The following is a 25669-nucleotide window of genomic DNA, read 5'->3' on the forward strand; positions in this document are numbered from 1 at the left end:
GACTGACAAACAGCCAAGGGGCAAACAAATTATCATTGCATTACAATGCTAAAAATCCATGGCATTCCAGTTATTCCAGGCCTTTATCAGGTACTAAAACCTTAGAGAACACTCTAGAGGGGAAATACCACACTGAAATAAATGAACAGAACACAAAACAAAGATGAAAAAAAGTACAAGTTACAAGTAAAATATTAAATATAATACAGGACAATGCAAAGGCATTCTAAAATACAATATCTAAAACCAAGAGCCCTGGCTGGTGTAGCTCAGTGGATTGAGCGCGGGCCTGCGAACCACCAGATCGCAGTTCGATTCCCAGTCAGGGCACATGCCTGGGTTGTGGGCCAGTTCCCTGCAGGGACCAGTTCCCAGCAGGGGATTCACAAGAGGCAACCATACATTGATATTTCTCTCCTTCTCTCCTTCCCTTCCTCTCTAAAGATAAATAAAATCTTTTAATTAAAAAAATAATAAATAAAATAAAACAAAAATGATGAACTAAAAGTTCTTGTTTAATTTGAGAATCATCAAAACTAAAGGTTTCCTTTTAAAATAGTTTTTATCTTTTTATAAAGCCAACTCATTTTAATGCCCTGGAAATAGGAGTATAAACTTGAACAGAACTTTATGTGCTTATTAAGACTACAGGGGCAGAAAAACGAACTGAACAAGAAACCCCGATGGCTAACGCAGTCCTACTCTGTTTCCCAGAGCCGCCTCGGGCCCACCCGGTAAGCCTGCCGCCCCCAGGACCCCAGCTCCGCAACGGGACAGTGACCCACCGCAACACTGGCCCGCTGCTTCCCTCCCCGCCACCACCTCACCATTCCCGGTGTGTGCCAGGTAAAGGGACAAGTCCCTCGACACCGGGACCTCTCAGTTCTTCAACCTCACTTCTGACAACCTCTTTCTGTGAACCCATCTCAGCCAACACTCCCATGGGTCTAGACCTACGCCATAATGACACTACATCCCAGAGGGTGAGATTTAACTCCCTCTCTCCCAGGCCTCTCATTTCCAGCCCACTTACTTCGACAGCCTAATCCAACAAGTGCATAACTCGTCCTCTGAACACATTAACACTGTTTTTCTACCATCTTGGTTGGTCCCAAATAGCTCCATTTCTCTACTCTCTTTCAAACGTGCCGGCTCCACCTTCTCCCCTCCATGCGAGGATGTCACGGACCCCATGCTGCTGGGACCCTACTCCCCCAGTCCTCATCTCACTGGCAGCATCACTCTGCTTCGCCTTCCTGGAACTCCTCTCCACCGGCTGCATCTTCTCCTGCTCGTGGGCTGATGCTTCTCGGGTTTTCCCTCTCCGTGATGCAGAGCCCCGGGGCTCAGCCCTCGTGCCCCCGCCACCCCGTCTCTATGTCCACATTCTCCGTGATTTCATCTAGGCTCATACCTTTAAATACCATCCATATCTGGGTTCTCCCAAATCCGTGTCTCTCTTCAACTGCGGATTGTAACGCATGTCCAGCTGCCTACTTGTCACCCCCACCTGAACGTCTAAGAGCCCTCTCACACCCCGCACGTCGCAGGTGAGCTCCTGACCCCCCCCCACACCTGCTCCCCCCCAGTCTCTGCCACTGCAAATCGACAACTACATCCTGCCTGTCAATCAGGCCAAGAGTGGTCACCCCTGACTCCCCTCTGTTTCTGGACTCCATAGCTGGTCCATCCCAAACCCTACATACTCTCATCTGAGAATCTGTGTGGGTCGCCCCACTCCCCGCACTCCAGGCTGCCGCCCATCCAGGCTCCAGCCTGCTGCTCTCTGCCTGTGCGGCTGCAGGGGCCTCCTAACCGCTCCCCCGCGGCCCCCTTGGCCCTCTCCAACTGACTGCCAGAGTGACCCTTTCCCAAGGTGAGCCGGATTCTGCCCCTCCTCTCTCAAGCCTGGAACACTTCCCCATCTCATTCTGCGTATGAGTCAGGTTCTCAATGCACACCTATTTCACATCACTGGCTCTCGAACCCCCTCAGCCACCAACTACTACTGCTGACCGTCGTCACCCCAACACACCACCAGCTTCAGCTTCGTCAAGGCAAGGCTTCTGTTTGGTTCGCTGCTCCATTCCCAGTGCTCCCCGGGCCAGGACTTTACCCATCTTCCCACATATCGTACCCCAGCACCAAGAGCAATGTGAGATGCAGCAAGGTTTTGCTAAATGGCCTAGAAGCTTCAGTAACTACCGAAGTCTGGATGACATGAAAGACACAGGCCTGACAGACAACTACGAGTGGGGGGACAAGAAACAAGCTGGCCGACTATGGAGCAAATGCGTCTTCCTGCAGTGACCGCCCCGCCCACGATGCGACCACCGCTCAGCTAGGGCCCTTTCACAGAGGATGACTGCTATGTCACTGAAACTGCTGTTAGAATGAAATGATTCCTTCCGAACACTCCTGGAAAACCATAAACAAAGTGCTTTTACCACAGGTCACTGGATAGGCTATGAGAAACCGAACAATGCTTTGCAATGCTCCCCATTATAATAACACTTTCTGTCTACAATTACAAAATCTCACAGCCAAAGAGAAGGGAAAAACAATTTAATTTGAGAAGGATAAAACGCTTCTAAAGTGACAGTGTCTTTTCCCTTTATACTGTTCTTTTTTTTAAAGGTTTTATTTATCTATTTACTTATTTATTTATTTTTTAGAGAGAGAAAGGAGGGAGAAAGGGGAGAGAAACAAAAGTGTGTGGCTGCCTCTCGCACAGCCCATGCTGGGGGCCTGGCCCACAACCCAGGCAGGTGCTCCCACTGGGAATCGAGCCGGTGACCCTTTGGTTTGCAGGCCAGCGCTCAGTCCACTGAGCCACACCCCCCAGGGCTCCTTGGACTATTCCTATGCCAATAACTAGAGAAGTCTCTGATACATAAATAAAAGACTTCCTTGGAACAACTTACCACCCAGGAATGCTGAAGCTCACATCCCCATGAGGCTTCAGAGGGCAATGGGGAAATTCAGTGGGGACTATCATGTCTACAGAGAACGTGGAGCATCGCACAATACAATTCTTAATTAGCTTTAAATTCTAAACAGTGTAAACACAAGGGGGGAAAAAATGAACAACACTTCACCTTTCCAAACCAGCCATTTCCAATTTCCTGTATATAGTTTAGACTGTGGCGAGCAACTTGAGACTTCAAACCTTCTGTAGGAAAAAGAAAAAAATGTTAAAACTAAGCATAAATATTTCACTGAAATAAATTAAATATTAATTATACAACCTATAAAATACAAGTACTAACACAAACGTAATGCTTGTGCTAATAAAGGGAGAAATAAATACATAAAACATCTGTTTCAAACCAACAATGCCAAAATGGCTCCGAGCTTTCAAACTGACAGTAATTCTGGACGACTACCCCACCCTGATTCTTTAATAACTTGCGCTGGTTTCTCCTGGTCCCACTACTCTACTGTGACCTCCAGTCACCATCCCACTGACCTTCATGCAGTCCTGTTTTGTGGTGGAGTGGGGAACCCCTGGGACTGTCCCTCCCTATCATACAATGAAAAGCCCATCTGGTTAACGAATCCAAATACACCCTTCCTCCTGAACACAGGACACACCAGAGGACAGCCGCGTCTACTCAGCAAGACACCCAGTGCAGAGGACGAGGAGAGAAGCCGGCCTACTAAAACGGAGGCAGGAGCTCTGTCCGAGAGCTCCATCGGAATGGACTGAGGACGCCAGCGTATTCTTACAACGTATCCAGAGTCCAAAAGGAAAGGACTCAGCTCTTGCAAGAATGCAATGGGTCTGACTGTTCAGCCTCAGCAAGGAGCGAAGGGAAGAGAAATAAGCCCCCAGAGGAGACAGTGAGTCCAATTATTTCCTGACTGGCAGCAAGGATCCCAGGCCCGCTTCTCAGAAATGGCTCAGGAAACCGTGACGGGTCCGACCTGCAGAAGGCTGGAACTGGGACGGCGCCGGCAGTGAGACACTCGGCACTGAAAGTGTGAACACTTCTGCGGGGGACTGGACAGAGGGGGTGTCTTCTGCCGGTGGTGTGAAATCTACCTCGTCGTCAAAATTATCTTCAAATTCCTAAAATAAGAGAAGAGCGATGTGTATCTAATACAGATCAGTTTGAGAGCAAATCCTAAAAAAGCACTGACTAACATTTAAGATGTGAGCACTTATTCACTCATTTGGAACACACGACCATAATTTCTTCCTCGAGTCATACTTATTTTAAGTAAAAGCATATGTAATTGTGTTCTCCAACCCCAAATAGCAGAATAAAGATCTGAAAATAAATTACACACATTTTATGTAACTTTTTAAACTGACAGCTTGAAGTTAAACATAAAATTTTCTATGACCACAGAATTTGAAATAAAAATACTCTTCTAGGTTCAAAATTTTACTTTTAAGTTATTAATTATAGTCTAAGCTCTTCTTTTTAATATTATTATTCACCTCCACAGATCATTCTGCATATTAAATCAAAACAAATTCATTTTAAAATTATTTATGCATTTCTGGTTACATTGTGATTTTAATCAAAACAAGAAAATTAAAAGACTCAGAAAATATTTTTAAGCAAGTCCTACTTCTCTGAAAAGAGTAGAATAATCACTACACTAGCCCTGGCTGGTGCGGCTCAGTGGATCAGGTGCGGGACTGTGAAGCAAAGGGTGATGCCGGGTTGCAGGCCAGTTCCCAGCAGGGGGCGCACGAGAGGCAACCACACTGATGTTTCTCTCCCTCTCTCCTTCCCTTCNCATTTCTGGTTACATTGTGATTTTAATCAAAACAAGAAAATTAAAAGACTCAGAAAATATTTTTAAGCAAGTCCTACTTCTCTGAAAAGAGTAGAATAATCACTACACTAGCCCTGGCTGGTGCGGCTCAGTGGATCAGGTGCGGGACTGTGAAGCAAAGGGTGATGCCTGGGTTGCAGGCCAGTTCCCAGCAGGGGGCGCACAAGAGGCAACCACACTGATGTTTCTCTCCCTCTCTCCTTCCCTTCCCATCCCCTCTAAAGATAAATAAATAAAATCTTGTTTAAAAATTACTATACCAGGTGGAAAATCACCCCAGATCTGAACCTCAAAGGTTCAAGTGGAAAACAGTGTAGCACACAAGTGCAATTAACCTCCTCAGAACACCCATTTTCTAAAGATGGCAGGAGCCTGGTCTACCTCGGTGTCCGCATTAACAGAGACATGATGATCAAGGTCATTCATTCGCTCGGGTAATGAACGAGCACGACCCCGCCAGGACCACAACAGGAGCTGAGAACAGGTCACGACTCCTGACCAAGACTGCTCCCCACTCCTGTACCGAATGTCCTCTTCTTCATATTCCTTTCCTCCCACCTCCCTCAGCCCCCGCCGATGGAAGACACTAGAAGTTGTAAGGGTAGATCTCTTCGATGTAACACATGTTCTCACACACATGTGAGCAGACATTATTTCACACACGTCACATGTGCGGTCAAATGCATTAGGGCATTGCTGCTGACTAGAACAGGGAGAGGGAGCAGAATGAGTTGGGTGTGGCGACTTCAAGCTTCGAGGACACCTCAAACAGAAGAGCGAGGCTCCCGTGCCCCTGGACATTCCTAAAGGCTCTCCCGTCAGAAAAGGCTTTATCCATCACTCCCGCCTCAGAAATAATGCCACTCAGGACTTCGGCCACCACGTGGCACACCATTAGGCAGTGGATGATTCCAAAGACTCCAAGAGGGACTACGGTATGCTGTTTGTAATGGAGGTGTGAGAGGAGACTGGGTCACTTCCAGTGGCTATCTGGAGGTCCGTGGGCAAGCCACTTCCTCCACCAGGCTAGCTTCTGCCTACTCCCTGAGAGGACTTCCAAGGGACCACTCACGGCTAAAACTGCACACTTCCAAATCTAAAGGAAACACACAAACTGCAGATGTTAGCCATCTGCACTCGTTCTCTGCCAGACAGCTGTGGAGGCGAGAGGACCCTCCATGGGCGTGACCCCTGGGTCACCTGCGCCGGCATCATCTGGGGAAAACTGGTAAAAATCCTCACCCCCTGAATCTGCATCATGGATACTGAGGTTCAGTGGAGTTACAACGACCAAAGGCAAAAATTCAGAGGCATCATGACACTTGAGAGAGACACTGGATTTCAGCTTCACCAACACTGACCAGACTTTGTCCCCAAATGGTTAGGTGTCTGGCCAAAGTCCCTCAGCAAGACTGACAGTCAAGGGGCCCAGATTCACTGCCCACCCCTGCACCCCTCTGTGGTGCAGACATTACGACCCACAGAGCTATCTGCTGTGATTCTACGGGGCCCAGGGGCTGACGTGGTAAATGAAGCTCCATGAGTAAGGGGTCGAGTCCTGTAGAGAACAGGACCGTGCGACTGAGTCTTTCTCTCTGGCCTTCCTGGTCTCCGCGTCCCGTGTGTGTTACGCTAACACTCCGCGTCCCGTGTGTGTTACGCTAACACTGAGCCAAAAGGACACCACTGTCCTCCCCTCTCAGAGCCCCCACCACACTCAAGGTAAAGAGAACACAGGATGGAAACAGGGGTGAGGTTCTAGAAACAAGGTTCACCTATCCACTAAAAAGAAGGTTTTCACTGGAAGACAGCTTTCTCTCTCCCCCAGTTTGACCCAGTAACCCTCAGGATGCCTGGGACGACCCCCAGCACAGCCGGTAGGCCTTCACATAAAGGACCATTTCTCTGCACGCCTGCACTCCCTTCTCACAAGTGCTCACTGGGCCCCGTACATGGCAGCAGCCATGGAGCACGTTCTAAGGCAGGACAGTACATTCCAGCTCGTTTCCAGCAGATCCCGCTGGTCCACGGCTACTGTATTATGCACACCCTGACCCGCCGGCATTTACAATTGACAGCGTTGTTCTTTCTCCCCGTAGGGCCTGTAGGGCTCTAAATAAACTGAAAGGTGTTTTCCTCACACACAAAACACACGGGAGGATCCCTTGCCTCAATAACCTGAACCACCACAGACTCACCAGCATACAGAGTTTTGGAAAAAAGTTAAAACCAGCCTGTTCTTCCTTACAGGCCTTATAGCAAGTGAATCCAATCATCATACTTTATCCCCCCCTTTCAATCCTTTACATCGTCAACGGTGCTCCAAGGCAGGGTGAGCCAACTACAGCTCGTGGGCCAAACCCAAGCCACCTATTTTTGCAAATAAAGTTTTACTGGCGTGCAGCCACAACCATCTGCTTCTGTGCTGTCTGTGGCTGCCGTCAGCACCGCGACGGCAAGCTGAGAGGTGGGCAGCCGTGACGAGACCCTGCACGGCCCACAGCACGGACCATCTAAAATGGCAGGACGCACTTCCTACGTGGCTCCTGCAGCAAAGGTCCGCCAACCCCTGCTCCCAAGGGGCAATGAAATCTAGCTTTCTGCAGATAAATGTACCAGAGGCTGATTTTAAGTGTTCCCACCATCTGTGCTCACCTTAAAGTCTATCTCTGGGTCCTTACAGCAGGAAACGCAATTTGCAACCAACACGATTGATGCGAGGAGAGTGCACAGGGACAGGACCACGAAGGGCGAGGGAACTTCTATCGTGGGAGACTCCCCTGCAAAGAGAAACAAGAGATCTCAACAACGTGCGCCCTCTGAAGTCGGCCTCAGCAAACGAATCGATGTCTTTTCCTCCAAATGTAAGTGGACCAAGAGTTAGTAAGTGCTTAATAATGCATAAATGCTCAAGAGGAAGCTGATAGCCAATCCAGAAGAAGAAGGAAGAATTTTTAAAAACCTTATTTTGAAGCAATCTCAGACTCACAGAATAGTCCCGGGGATGATCCAGAGTCCCCACCCCACCACGTGCTCCCACCAACGCTGACCCTCAAGTCTCCAAGGCTTACTCTCAGAGCTCGGACCACAGCAGTGTCGGCAGACCACCCCTAACTGAACTTCAGACTTTATTCGGATTTCATCATTAATGTTCTTCCCACTAATGTTCTTTTGTGTTTCCAGACTCAACCCCAGCCACGGACACTGCATTTAATCATCACGTCCCCTCACTCATCTCCCATCCCCGATGTTTCTCCGTCTGTGTGGAAAGTGTCTTCAGTTTGGGTTGCCTCGTGACTGGGCGGGGGCTGCAGATGTGCCAGAAGACCTAGAACAGCACAGAACGAATGGCCCTCTCCTCCCACCACATCAGGGCGACGGTGTTGGCACGACTTATTCCTGGGGGCGGGGTGGGTGGAGTGTGAACCGTGACCCCTCAGTCAGAGGGCTCCTGCCAGGGCTCACCACTGGGAGGCGACCCCTTCTCCCTTCACACTCTGGAGGGCCCGAGGTCCAGGGTACCCCTTAGAAGTGGGTCCCGAGGCCCAGGGTACACTCCCAGGGGGCTTCCTGAGGGGCATGACAGACCTGCAGGCAAATGTTGAACCCCATTCCTCCTTCCCTCATTATTTGTGACTCCACTAGAACTAAGATTTGTTCCTCCTCCCTCACTTACAGTTACGGACTCACAGATACTTTACATTCTTGGGGTTACAACCCAGTATTACATTACTTCATCACTCAAACTGTTCCAGCTTTGGCCCTGGGGCTCTGTCCAGTTGACGCCCGGCCTTTAGGACACGCCCCACCCGCCCCTTTTCCTCCCGCACTTCCTGCTGGCCCTCCAGGTGACCCAGGCTCCTCTGCTTCCCGACTCTGACTGTGGGACCGGCCGCTCCTCCGAGGGGCCTCGGTCACAATCAGGAGTCCTTCACTAGAGCAGACTCTGCAAGCCCTGCCTGTGACCTCTTCCTGCATGGCAGCGGCAGGGGGCAGCTCCGAATGACTTTGTACATCTTTAAAGGACTGTTTCAAAATAAAACAAAATGAAATAACACGCAACAGTGCCCGTGAGCCAGAAAGCCTGAAATATTTCATTGCTTGAGCCTCTGTAGTGAAGTGCACGGCCCTCCCTAGAGCACACAGGCTGTTGCGAACCCCACTTCCGACAGGGGGCTCTCTGGAAAGCAGCTTCTCCAACCAGGGCTACGGTGAGCATCTTCTCTAGAGCAAGCTGTTAAGCCTCGCCTACTGGTGTTTTACTAAGAAGTAAACATTTCCGCCCAGTGTTATTGAGATATAACTGACATGTATCATGATGTCAGTTGAAGGCACATGAGGTGATGGTTTGATACAGGCAAATATTGTGAAATGATTACCACAGGAAGTTCGAAAATAAACTTTTCCTTAAAATCCTCAGCTATAGCTAACGATGTGCTCAAATGCACGGAGGGGAAGGCACGGAGACTGGTAGCGAACGATGCCACGGTGTCTTCGGTGAAACTGTAGCACCTGAAGAAAAGAAAAACCAACGCCAACTCCTATGCCAGCACAACAATCCTTGACCACTAAATGACTCCCGTGAAGAGCAGAGCCACCTAAAGTCAACTGCAAACAGGACTACGGTCCCTTTTGATAGCAAAGGTCTATTTGTGAAAGCCACGCTGAACCACGCACCGCTGCTCACGGGCGACACATTATAGTAACCCAGGGCTGTGGAGCACCTGCAAGTTCTAGACCAAAGACCCAAAACAGGGAGATCCACACATTGAACACAAATGACTTGGTGATTCCTCCCCAAACCCAGGCTGGAGGGAAGTGTACGCACACAGACAGACAGAACGCCTTCACTGCAGACACTGTGCCCACGCACTCCCACACTGACCCGGGCGAGGCCTGGGGGCCGAGTTCTGTGAGGGGAGGAGGCCCAGAGAGACCCCTTCTCCTGCTCCTCATGGCCCCGTCCTCTCATCCCGCTCGGCCTGTGCGTCCGCACTGGCGTTTTTGCTATAACTTCGCTTTTCCTCCCCTGACTCACACTGTGAGAATTAAATACGACTCCGGAGGCTTATCACAGCAAAGCACATTCATACCCACTGTATTTCATTTATTTTTAAAATGCAGTTTGCCCACCTCATTTTAACACCCCTGGATTCAGAGGCAGCGCACCCTGAAAAGCTGGTTTCACTAGCACAGGCTCTTCTCTTCAAGGGCACAGAAACAAGGGCGTGTCACAGTCAAGTGTATCCGAGATTCGACCAACCACGGTATGATCTCATTCGATCGTCACAACACCTCTGAGGGAACTCGACCAGCTCCTTGCCACAGATGAGGACACTGATATGCCCGAGGACACAAAGGGGGAGAGTGGCAGGGCCGGACTGCAGGTCTGGGGGCACTGAGTACACATCCCCGCGCTGCCCAGGATACCACATTGTTTTGCCTCCACGAGGTTAACTTTTAACACTTAAAAACAGCCTAACCTAAGTAAGACCTGAAGTCTGTCATTGTTCATGAAGACCGTCCACACTTCTGGGGCTCTCCTGCCAACTCCACACAGCAAACATTAACTTATTTTCCCTCTCTTTTCTTCTGCAACTTTAACCCTCGCGCACCATCCCTTCTCCGTAGAGTGTGACCAGAACCGCCTGCCGGCAGCCCGATCCCAACTCACGAGGCCCACTGGCCTCTGTGAGCGGTTAGGCAGGCGTGAGGGGCAAGCCCGCCTCACGGGTAACAGGTTATGCCGGGCTCTGCCCTGCCTCCCACTGCTCTGCTCTGCCTACGTGCCTACCCCCGTGAAGCCCCCACGGGCCTGCGCCCCTCGGGGGACAGCAGGTCTGCCCGACCTCAGCGCCCACCGGTCCGCCCAAAGCCCTGTACAAATGACTGCCTGAAAAGCGTCTCAGTAGGTGGCTGTCAGCAGACACTTTGAGTTTTACCACTTTTAAAAACTATTTTATTTACTGTATTTTTTTGATTAGGCCAAAGTATTATGCTTTAAAAAACTCTATACAATAAGGAAGGAAAAACTTCAAAAATGAAGAACTAGAGCCAACCTAGCACAGGCTGGAAGTTAAGGTGGGTCCGCATAAGCCACGGAGAGGAAGTTACATTCCAGCCACGACAAAATGCAGCTAAAACCCCCATCCCTCGGTGGTCAAACTATACACCCAGCCCCTGCAAGGTCCCTGGTTACAACTGTTAGGAAACCATGAAGCAAGACAGTTTTCCTTCAACATTCTCCGTCTATGACATTCAGAAACGCATAAACCCAACCAATCGTCTACTAAAGACGAACTCCAATCACAACAGGTGCGTCTCCTGACATGCGGGACGCTCACCCAGTGCAGACTGGGAACAAGGGTGACCACGGGTCTGGACACTCTGCCTGCTTCCCCAGGACACTGAGCAAAACACCCTGGGCATCTCTAAAACCCATTCTGTGGGCTGCCACTTCACAGTTCCACAGCCACTTTAATAGATATCTAGCACCTGATTTAATAAGCATAAACCCCGAGAAGCTCCAAGAGGTAGGTGCCTGCTATCTGTTTTACAGACACACAACTCGGCACATGCAATTTCTCAGCAATGACTCCAAGTGAGTCAGGACTACTACTTGATTATTAATTCAACCATTAAAAATCCCTGCCCAGAACTTCCATTACAACCTGAACACATATGTAATTAACTAAAGAGTTACCTATGGCCCTGGCTGGTGTAGCTCAGTGGACTGAGCTCGGGCCTTCTAATCACCAGATCACAGTTCGATTCCCAATCAGGGCACATGCCTGGGTTGCAGGCCAGTTCCCAGCAGGGGACTCACAAGAGGCAACCATACATTGATACTTCTCTCCCTCTCTCCTTCCCTCCCCCTCTAAAGATAAAGAAATAAAACCTTTTAAAAATAAATAAATAAATAAATAAAGCTACCTATGAATACATTTTTGGGTTAAATAAAAGATTGTAAAGGCCCATAGGTTTTAAAAAATGATAATCAATGCTCAATCTATTAGAAATTGAAAAATTCGCCCTGACAGGTACGGCTCAGTTGGTTGGGCATCGTCCTGTAAAGCAAAACGTCGCTGGCTCGATTCCCGGTCAGGGCACATGCCTGGGTTGCATGCCAGTCCCCTGCTGGGGGCATGCAAGAGGCAACTGATCGATACTTCTCTCACACATCAATATTTCTTTCTCTTTCTCCTCCCCTTCCCCTCTCTCTAAAAATAAATAAATACAATCTTTAAAAAAAGAAATTGCAAAATGCTGATATTCCAATTTTGTCATCCACCTTCAGTTACTAGCTGACATACTTTCATAAAGAGAAATGGCCTCATATTTACCGTCTGGTTACCCAGTGGTCCATGCCATGAGGGTGGGACTGAGAGCTTGAACCCTCCAGGCACACGCTGGCCCCTCTGGCCACCAGCCTCATGCTGAAGCTCTCTGGATCCCACCCAGAGTCGCTTCAGTAGCATAAACTCAGGTACGGTTGACAAGGGCTTGTTACCAATGACAAGAGATGCTTCCATCACCCCCATCACCCCCATCACCCCCGTCACTCAGGAAATTCCAAGGGTTTTTTAGGAGCTCAGTGCAGGGAAAGGGGGACAAAGACCAAATATGTATTTCCTATCAGGAAACTCTCCCATTGGCACTCCAGTTCATCCACCAGTTCATCCTCACCGTTCAGATCTCAACTTGAAAACTGGTCCCACAGGGTGGAGTCCCTGCCTTTGGACCCCCAATGCCCCCTGCACTTCCCCATCATGGAGTTTATCACACTAGTGTTTTTTGTTTTTTAAGATTTTATTTATTTTTTAGAGAGAGGGGAAGGGAGGGAGAAAGAAGGGGAGAGAAACATCAATTTGTGGTTGCCCCTTGCAGGCCCCTCACTAGGGACCTGGCCCACAACCCAGGCATGTACCCTGACTGGGAATGGAACCGGCAACCCTTTGGTTTGCAGTCCGGTGGATTGCAAACCATTCAGGCGCTGAATCCACTAAGCCACACCAGCCAGGGCCACACTAGTGTTTTGAGTGCCCGTATGTCTTCCCCTCTAGACTGTGAGCTAAACAGGGTCAGGACCAGGCCCGTGTTCTCACCAGTGACTCCCAGGGCCCAGCATGGAATCTGGCCTTCAGTCAGAAGTGGGGCGGGGGGCGGGGGGGGGGGGACATGTGGGAGGAAATAAGAAAAAAGTGAGGGACGCCAACTAAGGAGCTCCAGCAAGGAAGGGGGAAAGAAATTCATAATTATTCTCCTGGTTAACAGAAGAAACTCACGTTTTAAGAGTCAAACAGTATTATAACAGCAGCAGTCCTTCGATGACTTTTTCTGTTACCTGGCAAAGATTTCCTCCCACTAGTGCTACCCACACCCTAATGCACACCACACACACGGGTGGCTCTGCCCCTTCCCACTACTAACAGTTTATCGCGGTTCCCCGTGTCTCGGGAACTCCCACGAACTGTCTCTATTTACCTGTTCTGCTTGCAATCCACGTTTAGCACTGTAACTAGTAGGTCGTTTCCTTCAAAAAATAAAAGTTCTTTTAAACTGGGGATTTCCCCCCACTTATGTTCCCCCGTGACGATGGCTTATTTACACGCCCCACGTTCTCCACGTCGTCTCACGTCACCGGGAGCTGCAGGCGTAGCTCTGCTCCATGCTGGCAGAGCAAGAACCCAAAGGTGCCCTCTGCTCTGTGGGAGCCCCAGGACACGCGGGACGGGGAGACGGGGCTCCACTGCCGGCCGGCCAAGTCCCTGGGCCGCCGCTGCAACGCTGGTGAGAAAGGGATTTTAGCAGATGCTTTCTAAGACGTGACTCTGAGTCTGGGGCAGTCTGGACACCAGTCTGCTCGGGCTGCCATAATGCCATCCCGCACTCTGGGAGAAATCAAGATCAGAAATCTGTTTTCTCCCAGTTCTGGAGGGTGGAAGTTCAAAGCCAAGGTGTTGGCAGGCTGGTTCCTTCCGAGACCTCTCTGGCTTGCAGGTGGCCATCCTCTCGCTGCGTCTTCACGTGGCTTTCCTCAGGTGTGAGCATCCCTGATGTTTCTGAGTGCCCACATCGCCTCTTCTCCCGAGGCCCAAGTCATACTAGGTCAGCGACTGAGGAGCTCGTGGCATCCTCTTAACACATGCACTTCTTTCCGCCTCATCTCCAAACACACCACCTTCCCAGGTGGGCGGAGGGGTGCTGCAGGGGACTCAACTCCACCCGTAACACTGTAATTCAGGAACACTGCCACCACCGCACCACCCCGCCCTTGGCGGGGAACCTTCCTTGACGGCACCAGGGCTGCCTTCTCCTCACCTGCCCAGGTCCAGTGGTCTGGGAATGGGATTGGGCTGTACCACTGCCAAAGCCAGTCAGAAGCGTGTGAACGTCTCCTGCTTTCCCTTTTCTCCAGCCTCTTGCCTCAGGAAATGCACAGGAGAAATTTATGTGCCTACTTAGCAATGAAAACCAGTGGCCACTGCACCCATCTGACAAAGGAACCCTGGTGGAACTCAGGGACGCCAAGGACCCACAGTCTTCCGAATAGTTCTGGGCGTCAAACCCACCTCTAAAATGCACTGTCTGGGGTTTTGTCTTTTTTCAAGCGTGGGACCAGTAAGTCCGCCGTCCCTTTCAAACGTCCTTACAAGTAGCTCTGCGTCCCAGAGACCGAGTGAAATGAATCTTTGCCACCCTACTTGGGGGAAAGAAACCAGACAATCACCACAGAGCACGCATTCCTGTTTGACACCTCAGAACTAAAGACCCGCCTATTATAAAGGTTTCCCATACCAAGAATCTTCAGTCACTAAATGTTCCCCTCGCCTCGCGATGTCACAATACGTCCACATGAAATAACCTAGACTCTCCCTGATGAGATCTACTACCAGGAAGAGAAAATGAAGCACAGCACCAAACACACCCAACCACGCGGAACAGTAAACAGTGCACCGATGGGGGAGGTGAGGAACCAGGGGTTCCACAAGGACCCCAGAGTCTCCACAGCCTGGAACAGCGAACCACACTGTGTGCTAATCGGTGCCCCTGTTCAGAAATTACTCTCAAGGTCAGCCCACCCAACCTGCGGAAAGGCTATGTAATCTGAGCACTGACCGAAAACCAACAAAAGAGACCACCCTGAGCTGCCGCTTCTCTCAGCCTTTGCCACCGAAATCTGCGGTCAAACATTCATTCCAGTCCAACTTCAAAAACACTGGCCGGGGCAGAAGGTGGCAGAGAAGAGCTCCCCCAAGGAGGCCCGGTGTGGCCGCAGACAGGCTGGGACAGCGTCCGTCAGGCTGCAGTGCCCCACGCCCGAGAAAACGACGGCAGGGCAGTGCTTTGTGAACAGGGGTCTTCACAGTGTCGACGGCACGGTTAGGGCATGGAGGGACCCCCCCGCCCCCCTCCCCGCTCAGCCATTCGCAGCATGTCTGAACCACATCCCCCTGCAGTCCGGGACGCCAGGCCCAGGACAGGCAGCACCGTCCCCGAGGCAGCAGACCTCGGGGCCAGCTTCCCCGGCTTCCTCCCCGACACTGGCCACGGCAGGGCACCACTGCTGTCTGCGGGAAAGGGCCCTTTTCTTTCCATACAACTTCCCACGGAAACCTGCACGAGCGTACAGGCAGATCAGGGGCAGAACTGGATTCACAACACACCTTCAGACAACACAATTTCTGAACAATAGAGTCAAAGGCTAGGAGAGTAAATCTCATCTCAGCACTTTCAGATACTAAGCAGAAATGAACATCCAGAGGAGAAATGATTGGAATTAGTCTATGCACACACATCACACGGTAAGAGTATTGCCAACAGCGCGAGGCAGTGAACTTGGTGGCCAGGGCAGACAGCGCCTAACTCTACAATTAGTTTGCCTCTGCCTGGCAGTATGGGACTGAATCTGCTGCTTAATTTCTCTGGGCCTCGGCTCCTTCACCTGTAAACAGGCACGTCAGCTCTCAAGTTCTATCTACCAGGATTTGTAATTCCAAAATGTCATGAGTCTACCAAGGGCCTATGTGGTTAATACTGGCAACCTGATCTTTTGTTCAAGTTCGCTTTTCCTTAAAGAAAAAGTTAAATTACAGATTTCTGGGCTGCACCCCAGCAGCAAGCCATGGGTAGAGTGTTCCCAGAGGACTATTTTGGTAAGTTTGTTATTTTTCAGTGTCTCACTAGCAATCAGTGCCCGGGTGTTGCATTTTAATAACAGTCTAAAGTCAGAGTCAAGTGGGGCTCTGGGTTGTAACCGGCAGGCTGGATCCTTGGAAAGAAACAGTTGCTACTGACATACAGAACCATTCTAGAGCCCTCTGCCAGGGAAAATCAGAAAGAGGAATTTTTTCCCTTCTGAAAGGAACACAGGTTGAATTTACTGAAGGTTCAGAGGAAGAATCTGCAATGTGAATAATACATAAACTTAGAGGCTTATCTGAGAGGTAACCAGCAGATCACAACATTCCTGTTTTGCAATAAAAAGCTGAAACTACAAAATTTCACAATTACTATTTGGTTAAATAGATACTTTAAATGTGCAAAATGATCGCAAACTCATCCTCCTCTATCTTCTAAGTCCACGACACCTTAGAGGTAGAGGTTTACTTCCTATAACTGAGGTTTGCAATTATATCATGTCAAGCTCAAGTCTCCTGTTCGCTACAGGAAGAGGACAAGGAAGAGGAAGAATGACGACATAATAGGTATTTGAATGTGGAGAAGAAACAGGAGAAAGAAAAAGATTTTAAAAATTAAATTACAGTGGTTTCACTTTGGGATAAGAGCAACTTCTCTCAAAGTTCTCCACCACAGACGCTTGTAACTAAACTCTTTTCTCCTGTTCAGGGCACACGTGTTGCCAGAAAGAAAGCGCTGAATTGTCTGTGCTCACATGAGAGCCTATGAGGTTCTTAAACCCAACTGATTATACAATCATTAGAACACAGCATTTCAAAGATAGTGTACTTTCTTCTTTAGCTAATTACTAGAGTATTTTATATATCACCAGAAAAAATCAAAATGTATCTACTGTATCTACTACCTTTTTTAAAAAGCACCTGTTGAAAAATATAAAATAGGCTACAAATCCTAGGCTATTCCAAAATCAGCTAGTTTGAAAAAAAAAAGACTTTCTAAAAACCGAGTTGTTATCACGAAATTGTACTGGAAAAAACCAACCCTGCAAGCTACTGTATCGGCCCAGAGCCAGGGCTCACGCGAGGATCAGCAGTGGCACTGGGCGGCACCTGCCCCAGCACGGAGGCCTTGCCAGGCTGGGCGGCAGAGGGCAGAGGCCGGAGGCCGGGCCTGGCACGTCCGCACACAAGGTTCTCAGCTCACAGTGCTGCATCTGACTGTCAGGCTGCCGGTTCACAGTTTTTACTGAGTATTTATACAGGATATTTATAAAACATAAAGAGGTTATTATGTATACTGACTTCCAGAGAAGGGGCTGATGTTAAGGACACCAAAGGTACCCTGAGCTGTGGGGCGCTCTGCCCTGGAGTTTTCAAATTCCTTTGTGGTCCGGAGCAGGAGCCCCTCCCAGGAAGACTCTCCGGAACAATGTTCCCACACCGAGGTCAGGAGCAGTGACCGCCTCAGATTTTAGGTGTCGATGCTAATTTAGATTTTTTTCTATTGTAAATAGTTCTTCCTTCCTTGAAACTCACTAATTGCGCGGGCCAACAGATTTATATTAAATAACTGATATTATTTCATCTCTAGTAGTAAATACTTGTGTTGTGGGACAGAGAAATCACCAGAAAAGCACAGCAAATGCAAGTTCCCATGCCAACCTCCAGAACTACGATTCAGTCGGTTTACTTGGGGCTCAAAAACTGGCACTCCTACAAATCCCTAGGCGATCTTGACGAAGTGATCCTATTTTATAAAAACATCTTTACTTTTTCTTGAAACATTTTCTGCTGAACTGACACCACAGCGGGGATCTACATCAATACAATGGAGTCTGAGCCAGTACGAGGGTCCAGGTGAACAAGATTAACTATCAATCAAAAACTACTGATGCTGGGCGATGAGTACTTTGACAGTTCATTCTGTAATTTCCTTTGAAATTTTCCATAAGAAAAGAGAAAAGCTCTGTAAACAGATCAAAACAAGCCTACCGCCCATGGTCTTCAAGAGCCTGGCCATCAGACATGTGATCCGAACCTCCACCAATGTGAGGAGATGCCCACAACCCCTCTCAACAATTCTGAAAGCCAACAGACCCCCCCCAAATAACTCAATTCTTAAATGTAAGAGGTTTGCCTCATATTTTTAGAGATTAGGCTGCTCTTGGAGAGAGTCAAGCAAATAGACCTTTCAAACAAATGCCCACATCTCCAAAACACAAGCTTCCTGCCCACACCATTGTACCACAAGCATGGGGTGCAGAGTGTTTACGGCAGGTGCTCAACACGAGGTGGCCCAGTGACAGACAGAAAACATGGGCAGGACCCTTCCGAGTCACCTGTCTCAAAGAGGCCGCTTATCCCTCCCAAATCTCTCCCTCGCTCTCTTTTCCCCAACACCTAGGATTAGATACAGGAAGCAGAGGATTTAAAGCCCATTGTGAGTGTCCCAAGAGCAGTGAGAGACCCCAGTGCCCAGATCTCGGTTTCTAGTACCATTCTCCAAACAAGGAACAGCCCGGAGAAGTGGCTGGTCCTAAGGCTGGAGCGGAACGTAGATGAGCCTGTAGCTTCTGGCAGTTATCAGAAAGTACGCAGTGTTTCCGGGGGGCGGGGCGGGGAACAGGACACAGGGGCCAACTGAAAGAGCTCCTGATGGCCAATGCTGGTACCATCTGAGCAGCAAAATAAAACACATGGCACTGGATTATAACCCAAAGTGCATTATCAATATCCACCTGTCCATACTGACATTGTAATCAAATAAAGAAGTAATGGGGGGGACTGTTAAATCTCCCCTAAAGAAGACTTCCAAGTAATACATATGTACAGCTGGTTCTCCCTCAGGGGGGTGGAGCATGTAACTCACCTGGGGAACAACCGCGGAAGCATAGGCTGCGCCCACGCGCACCGTGGTGCAGGCAGAAAATGGTAACTTTACAGTGGAGAACGCCCGCCAGCAGCACCTCAGCCAGGCCATCAGGTGAGGGAAGGCTCTTGGGCTTCAGAATGAAGTGCGGATGATTGCAGGGGCTGGAAATGGTGATGGGACTGAAGGTGCCCTCTTCAGTCAGCGAAAGCTCAGACAGAGTGTTGAAAGCACACACCCAGGACCCCAGGACCCCAGGACCCCTGGACCCCAGGATGTGACGCGGTGACACGATGAGAACAGCGCTTTACCTGCACGGAGCTCCGCCCCAGGACACACAGCCCCTAAGCACCAGGAAAAGAGCCAGTCACCAGCAGTGGTGTGCTGTAACTACCTGAGTAGCATTTCTGAAAACAAAGTGCAGACTGGAGGAGCCTAGGGGGAAAGGACAGTTAAATGTAACGGGTGGCCTGGAGCAGACCCAGGACTTAGGGAAACACTACAAAACTGCATAAAGGATGGACTTCAGTTAGTAACAATGTGCTAGTGATGGCTCCCACTCGAGACCAATGTACTGCACAGCTGTAACATGTTAGCGATAGGGAAATCTGGGTGAAGCATACACAGGCACTCTTTGTACTGCCTTTGCAACTTTTTGGTAAATCTAAAAAAAAAGTACAAATGGCCTCATTCCAGGCAATGCACTGTGGCTGGATGAAAAGCAAGGTTCACGGAAAACCAGAGGTTCTAAGCTACGTGCTCTCCTCTCAAAACACACACAGACATCCGAGTGCCGGTCTGGTGGGCTCAGCTCTCCCGTATCATGCTGACCACCTTCACCCACAAACTCGTACTGATCACCTACACACCGTGGGAGAGCGTGCAAACATGGGAAACACTGGGGATACAGGACGCACTCCTTGCAACCTGGGTGAAGAGGCGGAACCTAAACAGCATTTGCGCCCTGGCTGGTGTAGCTCAGTGGACTGAGCACGGGCCTGGGAACCAGACAACGGCATTCGCTAGGTGCAAACTGCAGACTGGCACAACGAATCCAAAGTCTGTGACCACAGAGCTCGCCCATCAGCAAATTTTCTTTACGTTCCTTCCATTTCATATAAGTTTATTTATTTACAAACTATAAGAATGTGTCAGTGTAACAATATGTTCTACATCTCAAAAAGTCATATAAGCCAAAATTGTAAAGAGATGAAATGAAAATAAAGAGTTAAGTTCCAGCATCTCCATCCTGCACCCATGGAACACCCTGTCCCACAAGCAAACACCCTAGGGGTCCCTCAGGGTCGGGGTCCCTAAGGACTGGGCAAGAATGAAGGGCTGACTAGGGGAACGGAGGCCGCACAGGACTCTCGGGCACCTGCAAGACTCGGCACCAACAGTTCTCTTTCCCCACCTGAATCCCAGCAAAGTTGAATGAAATCTGGAATCTTTGTTCTGTGCTAATCTTAGCAAAAAACAAAAACAAAACAAACAAAAAAATACAAACAAACAACAACCTTTTTTGAAACAGTGAGGTTATTTTTCTGATATGCCTGTTCTTTGTGGCAAATAACTAATGCCAGGGCATGGTTCCAAATTAGTCACTTGCTCCAACTTATCCAACTTAAAAACACTTCAGTCCGGTATTTTGCTCCGACACACGGGTATCAAGCGCATTTCCTCCGCCGACTCCTACAACAGCGTCTTCCCATGAGGATCTGCAAAAAGACCGAGGATCAAATCTAAAAACAAGCCCAGCTGGAGCAGTCTGTCTGAGACCAGGAATGCCTGTCCAGCTTCTCCTTTCTATAATACTCCTTCCCTCACGTCTGAATACACATTTCAAAAAGAATAAAGCACAGCTAGAAGAATGCAAAAATACACGATTTTAAAGAGGGGGAAGAGACAGCACAGCCATCTCTCCAAATGCCATTTTCAAAGGCAAGCCACCGCCCTGTGCTGGGCCGGGGTGACTGGCTGCCTTCACGGACGCTTTATGTGGGTACACATTTTGCTTGGGATCCACTAACCTCAGACTGCTCTGGGTTCCTTTTAGTTAAAACCAGCAATTGTTCACATGCAAGAGTGTTAGTCATCTTGATGCTTAAAAGGAGGTTTATTATATAAAAGCAGACTAATCCAGATCATGTTAAAAATTTCTAGTGTAATTCCCCAACATTATGAATTTCAATAAGTAACAATACCAGCCTACCTATCGTACTTAAGATTTAAAGGGTCTGGTCTTCACCCATCAAACAGCAAATTATTCTGAGTAACAAAGACTGTTTAAAACCAGCAAGTTCTAGACATTCTTCTTTGAGTTTCTTCTTAGAGGCTGTACCACCCTCCACTAGTCGATCCTACGATAACCCCTCAAAAGGACACATCGGAGGGAGGCGATGAGGAGACCCACGTGGCTGAGTGCCCAGCAAACAGCAGACGCGTCTCACCACCGCAACTCTGCCCCACCTGCCCAACCCCCCTCAGGTGAACACTGTCACGAGCCTGTGTTAGTGACTGAGTCCAAGAGGCCTGGAGAGGTCAAGACGTCTTCAGGCTACTGAGGCCGGACAGGAGGCTCACACCCAGACGAACTCCAAAGTCCAAGTTCTGGCTCCAGGACCTGCTCTTCTGTGACTGGCTCATGGCTTCTGCTCTCCACTGCACTGGAAAACTGGGCCCCTTTTATGCTGCATCTGCAAGGACTCTCTGAAGACGCACTTAACCACTTCGGAACCCTGGCCGTCCCTTCTTTCCCTGCAGAGTCTTTTTTTATCACATGCACAGCTGTTATCTAGGCGACACAGCCCACGGGGGACACAGAGGGCCCAAAGACTCCAAATTTTGAGAGCTCCATAAACAGTGTATTGACATTAGCGGAACTGAAGGAATTTGGTAACTTCGATGCCCATCAGCGACAGAACTGCTAGACAGACTTCCCACCACTGTGCCAAGGAGCCGACCCGGTCAACCCCCAGATACCGCCCCCTGAAAGGCATCACCACATTCCCAACCTAATCAATTCTCATGCCTTGGAGCAATAAACCCTGAGATAATTTATGTGGACAGCTTATTGAAAATACATCTTATTTTTCAGAAGTTGTTATCATAAACACAAAAATTCATGCTTTAGGAAACAGCACCTTTACTTCAGAAATCTCAAGATACACGTCTCTGTTTAACCTAAAACAAGAGCCCGGTTTCACAAGCTGCTGTTTAATCAGCAGCTGAGTCCCACCGGCCTCGCCGACTTCCGTGAGGCCCTTTATCTGGCACTGCTGAAAGCTTCCTCTGTCCTCCGTGACCTAATATGCCACAGAACAACAGACAGGGTTTCCTCGTCTAACCGCTTCTGACGCCGATAAACTGCGGGCCGAGAGGGATGCCGTCCCACAGCCGAAATCTTCCTGCGAGATGTGCATCCAGAGCTTCTAATAAGAGGCACAGACACGTTTTCTAAGAGAGGAACCATCTGACAACTGTGACCTGCGGGAACGCATGTCTTAACTGCAGCCTTAGTGCGGCCATTCCTCTGTGTGAGCTTTCTGGTGAGGGTCAGCCAGCGCCCAGTCTGCGTAGCGAGGGCCCGTGAGGAGCAGACTCTCAGGAAAGGAGGGTTCCGGAGAGGGGACTCCCACCCAGGGAGGGGACTCCCAGAGAGAGGCCCAAAACAAAGTTCAACCAAGAAATGCCTTCTTGCCTCCAATGGGCAAAGGCAATCCACATGTTTACAAAGTTTTATTATGATTAAATGGGTGAATACTTGTTTCAACTTCTAAACCTGGAAATGATATTGGATGGAAATAAAAAACAACCGCCACCCTTGGATAAATGAATTTCAATTTAAATCATAAATTTTGGTAAACTGCCTCATCTCTTTCCCCATGCAAATGGGCTGGCAGCGGATAAAAATCCAAATACGTTTTTCCAACCTGCTTTCGAGAAGCCATCCTTTCTCCGAAGCACTGTTAACCAGTTTGCACTCTAAGTAGCAAGAATAGGGCCAAGGAGGCCAAAAAGACCCTGTGCGATGCTCTATCCTAATTTGGCATCGGCCAGCACTTCCTTCCCATGGAGGATCCGCCGCCAGATCATTAGAGGCCTGAACTTGTACCTGCTCTTCTACCTTCCCTGTATGTTCACAGGGGCTCCTCCTTCTTCACCAGGGAGCTCACTTACCAGGTTCTGCTCAAGTTTTCCTTATTTTCCTTCATCTAGAACCTACCTCTGCTACCAGGATTAACAATCTCTTCTAAACACAAACCCCCAAATCTATGTGCAATTGTGCATCTTTTCCACAGAATTTAACTCTATTTACCTGTCATTCACAAGTCACTTGTCTAACTATACACTTTCCAAGCAACAGGATATGAAGGGAAAATATGCAAAAAGCTGCTATAAATCACCAAATATTTACTTATGCTTTACTTATTTCAAGATTTGATATTCCTCTTTGTGGGTTAATGTTCCCAATTGTTTCCCGGCCCTCTGAAAACTCGGGTCTCATCACCTTCACCTCGCTGTGCGCAACAGGACAGAGCAAAAGGAAAAGCACGCTACAGAGTTAGCAGGAAAGCACACACCTCTGCAGGTTCCCACAGAGAGGCTTTTCCAAAATACATAAATATTCGATTGAATGCAAAGTCATCTGGAAACTTCTTGAATCCCTTCTACTTGTAATCCACTATCCCACTCCAGGGCTAATTTTCACAATTTCGCCATCAGTAACTTTCAACATCACCACCACCACCACCTTTCCAATACAGTCCTTTGGAACTTCCCAGATACTTTCTGTGACTCTTACCTGGGCCGCCTATACCCTTCTAATAACACTCTTCTTATCTATGAGATCAGAAAACAGAATTCACCTTACAAATATTTGACCCCGGGGCAATGCCAGGAACTTAGCAACAGAGTATATGGCACAATGATAAGTAGTCCTCAACTAAAGGGCGCTCAATGACATGACCTGGTGTGTAGCTCTGGAAATAACTACAAACAGCTTCCACTGTAGATATGGTTGAAAAATATGCCTTTTCTGGAGACAGCAGCTTCCACATTCTGTACCCAATTAACATCGTTCTAAATAACCCTTGACTTCCAGAGTGTTCCCAAACAGTCACAAGACTTGAATCACACAACTAGGGGATCTCAGACCTGGATTTAGTTATGACTCTGCCTACAATTCAGCCCTGTCACCTTGGGTAGGTCCGTTGAACCCCACCCCAGCCTCAGTGTCTTCCAGTGAAAAATAAAGAAACTGGACTAAATTCTCTTTACAGTCGATTGCAACTCGAAAATTCTATGAATATATAAAATCGCAATCTTTTCATTTCCAAGATAAGCAGTAAATGGTTAACAACAAATTAGCCTCGATTTCTTTCCTTTAAAAAAGAAATGACCCAACTTGGCGTGCTTTCAGGGGTTGCTGTTTTTATCTAGGAAAATAGATTGCAAATGAAAACGATACCGATAAATTGGGAAGAATGAAAGAAAATCACACTGACTTAGCTAAAATAGAAATGTCAGTCCCCTTGGGCCATTTTGTCAATAGTCATTCAAAGGCCGCTGCTCTCTAACCACCGACTTCCTAAAATAGGAATATTTATAGAGTCGTTTCCTACTCGTCCCCAGAGATTCAACCCGAATGAACAGCACGGCGTCTACCATCAATTCGTAACTTCAGGACAAGTTGCAGAGACCGAGGAGAACTCCGCAGAGCTCGCCAGCCCTCGGCGTTTCAGGACGAGGAGGGCGAAGAAACGGTTCTTGGAAGATGTGAGGGGCTCACCCGGGGCAGGTGCCATCTGGGCAGGGAAGCAGAACTGCCAGGGAGGGACGTGGGCTGAGGACCTTCAGGCAACAGGTCTGGGGCCAGCACCTCAGTCCGCCCCGGGAGGGGTCGCTCGCCGCCACCCCGCTCGCCGCCCTCCCGGCCCGACCGCATCGCCTCGCCCCCGCCTCGGCCCCGGAGAGGCAGCCCGCCCCTGCGGCAGAGACCTCCCTAGTCGCTCGCTTCCCCGGGCCCCGCGCCCCGCGCCCCGCAGGCCCTCCGATTCCCCGGCGCCGAGGCCCGACCCCGCCCGCTGCCTCCGCCGCGGTCACGGCGGTCCGGCGGCCGGGTCCCCGCAGCCCCGTCCGCACCGGGGGCCCGCTCACCTGCACCTGTTCGCGGAAGTGGCGTGGCCCCGGCACTGCCCGCGGCCAGGACCAGCAACAGCAGCAACGCCGGGGGCCCCGGCATCTCGCCCACGGCACCGCCCCGGGGCCGGCTCTCGGGGTCGCCTTCCGTCAGTCCGTCTGTCAGTCGCTCCTGCCTCCCGACGCTGCCTCAGCGGCACCCGCGCCGGCTGCTCCTGAGCGCGCGTCGCTCCGGCCAAACCTCAGCCCGGCTCCTGGTCCGCACCCGCCGCTCGGGCCGTGGAAACACCATCCTTCCCGCCCGTCCGCGCCGCCTGCGCCGCCGCCGCCGCCGCCGCCGCCTCTCAACAGCAGCAACGGCAGCAGCCCTGCGGAACCGCGGGCCAGGGAAGCCGCGCTCCCGCCGCCATGATGGGCTGCGTCATGTGACGTAGAGCGGGGGCGGGAGGCCGTGATGGACAGCCCATCTAGCCAATCGTCGGTTCCGCAGGCCCGGGAGGCTCCGCCCATTAACCTGGCGGAGGGAGGGTGTCTGCGTGTGCGCCCCCTGCAGACCGAGAAGTGCGTGGGCAGTAGGTAATACCGGCAATTATTGTAAATTTTAAAAATTCAGGGAAGTATAAAGAAGACAATAAAAAACATCCAGAATCCACCCTGAATTTTTTTCAGTATTTTAAAACATGTTTTGTCCTCTGACTTTTTTTTACCATTTTAGGCTCCCCTCCTT

General features: G+C 49.6%; 1 protein-coding gene across 3 annotated transcripts in view; it reads right to left on the reverse strand.

Annotated features, from left to right (window-relative positions):
• LMTK2 (lemur tyrosine kinase 2) overlaps positions 1-25366 on the reverse strand; it is a 59845-nt gene extending 34479 nt beyond the window's left edge. The window contains exons 1-4 of one of the 3 annotated variants that reach the window (XM_037057823.1): positions 24967-25366; positions 7447-7571; positions 3928-4072; positions 3099-3172 (exon numbers count right to left, since the gene is read on the reverse strand). In XM_037057823.1, coding sequence (XP_036913718.1) covers positions 3099-3172; positions 3928-4072; positions 7447-7571; positions 24967-25045 — 423 coding nt within the window. In that variant the 5' untranslated portion in view covers positions 25046-25366. Of the gene's footprint in view, positions 1-3098; positions 3173-3927; positions 4073-7446; positions 7572-24960 lie in introns of all 3 variants that reach the window. The other 2 variants (XM_037057822.1, XM_037057821.1) reach the window with 2 other exon arrangements.
• Between the last annotated feature and the right edge of the window lie 303 nt (positions 25367-25669).

The sequence above is a fragment of the Sturnira hondurensis genome, unplaced genomic scaffold, assembly GCF_014824575.4.
Source record: "Sturnira hondurensis isolate 20B ecotype Veracruz unplaced genomic scaffold, ASM1482457v3 Scaffold0009733, whole genome shotgun sequence".
Lineage (NCBI taxonomy): Eukaryota > Metazoa > Chordata > Mammalia > Chiroptera > Phyllostomidae > Sturnira > Sturnira hondurensis.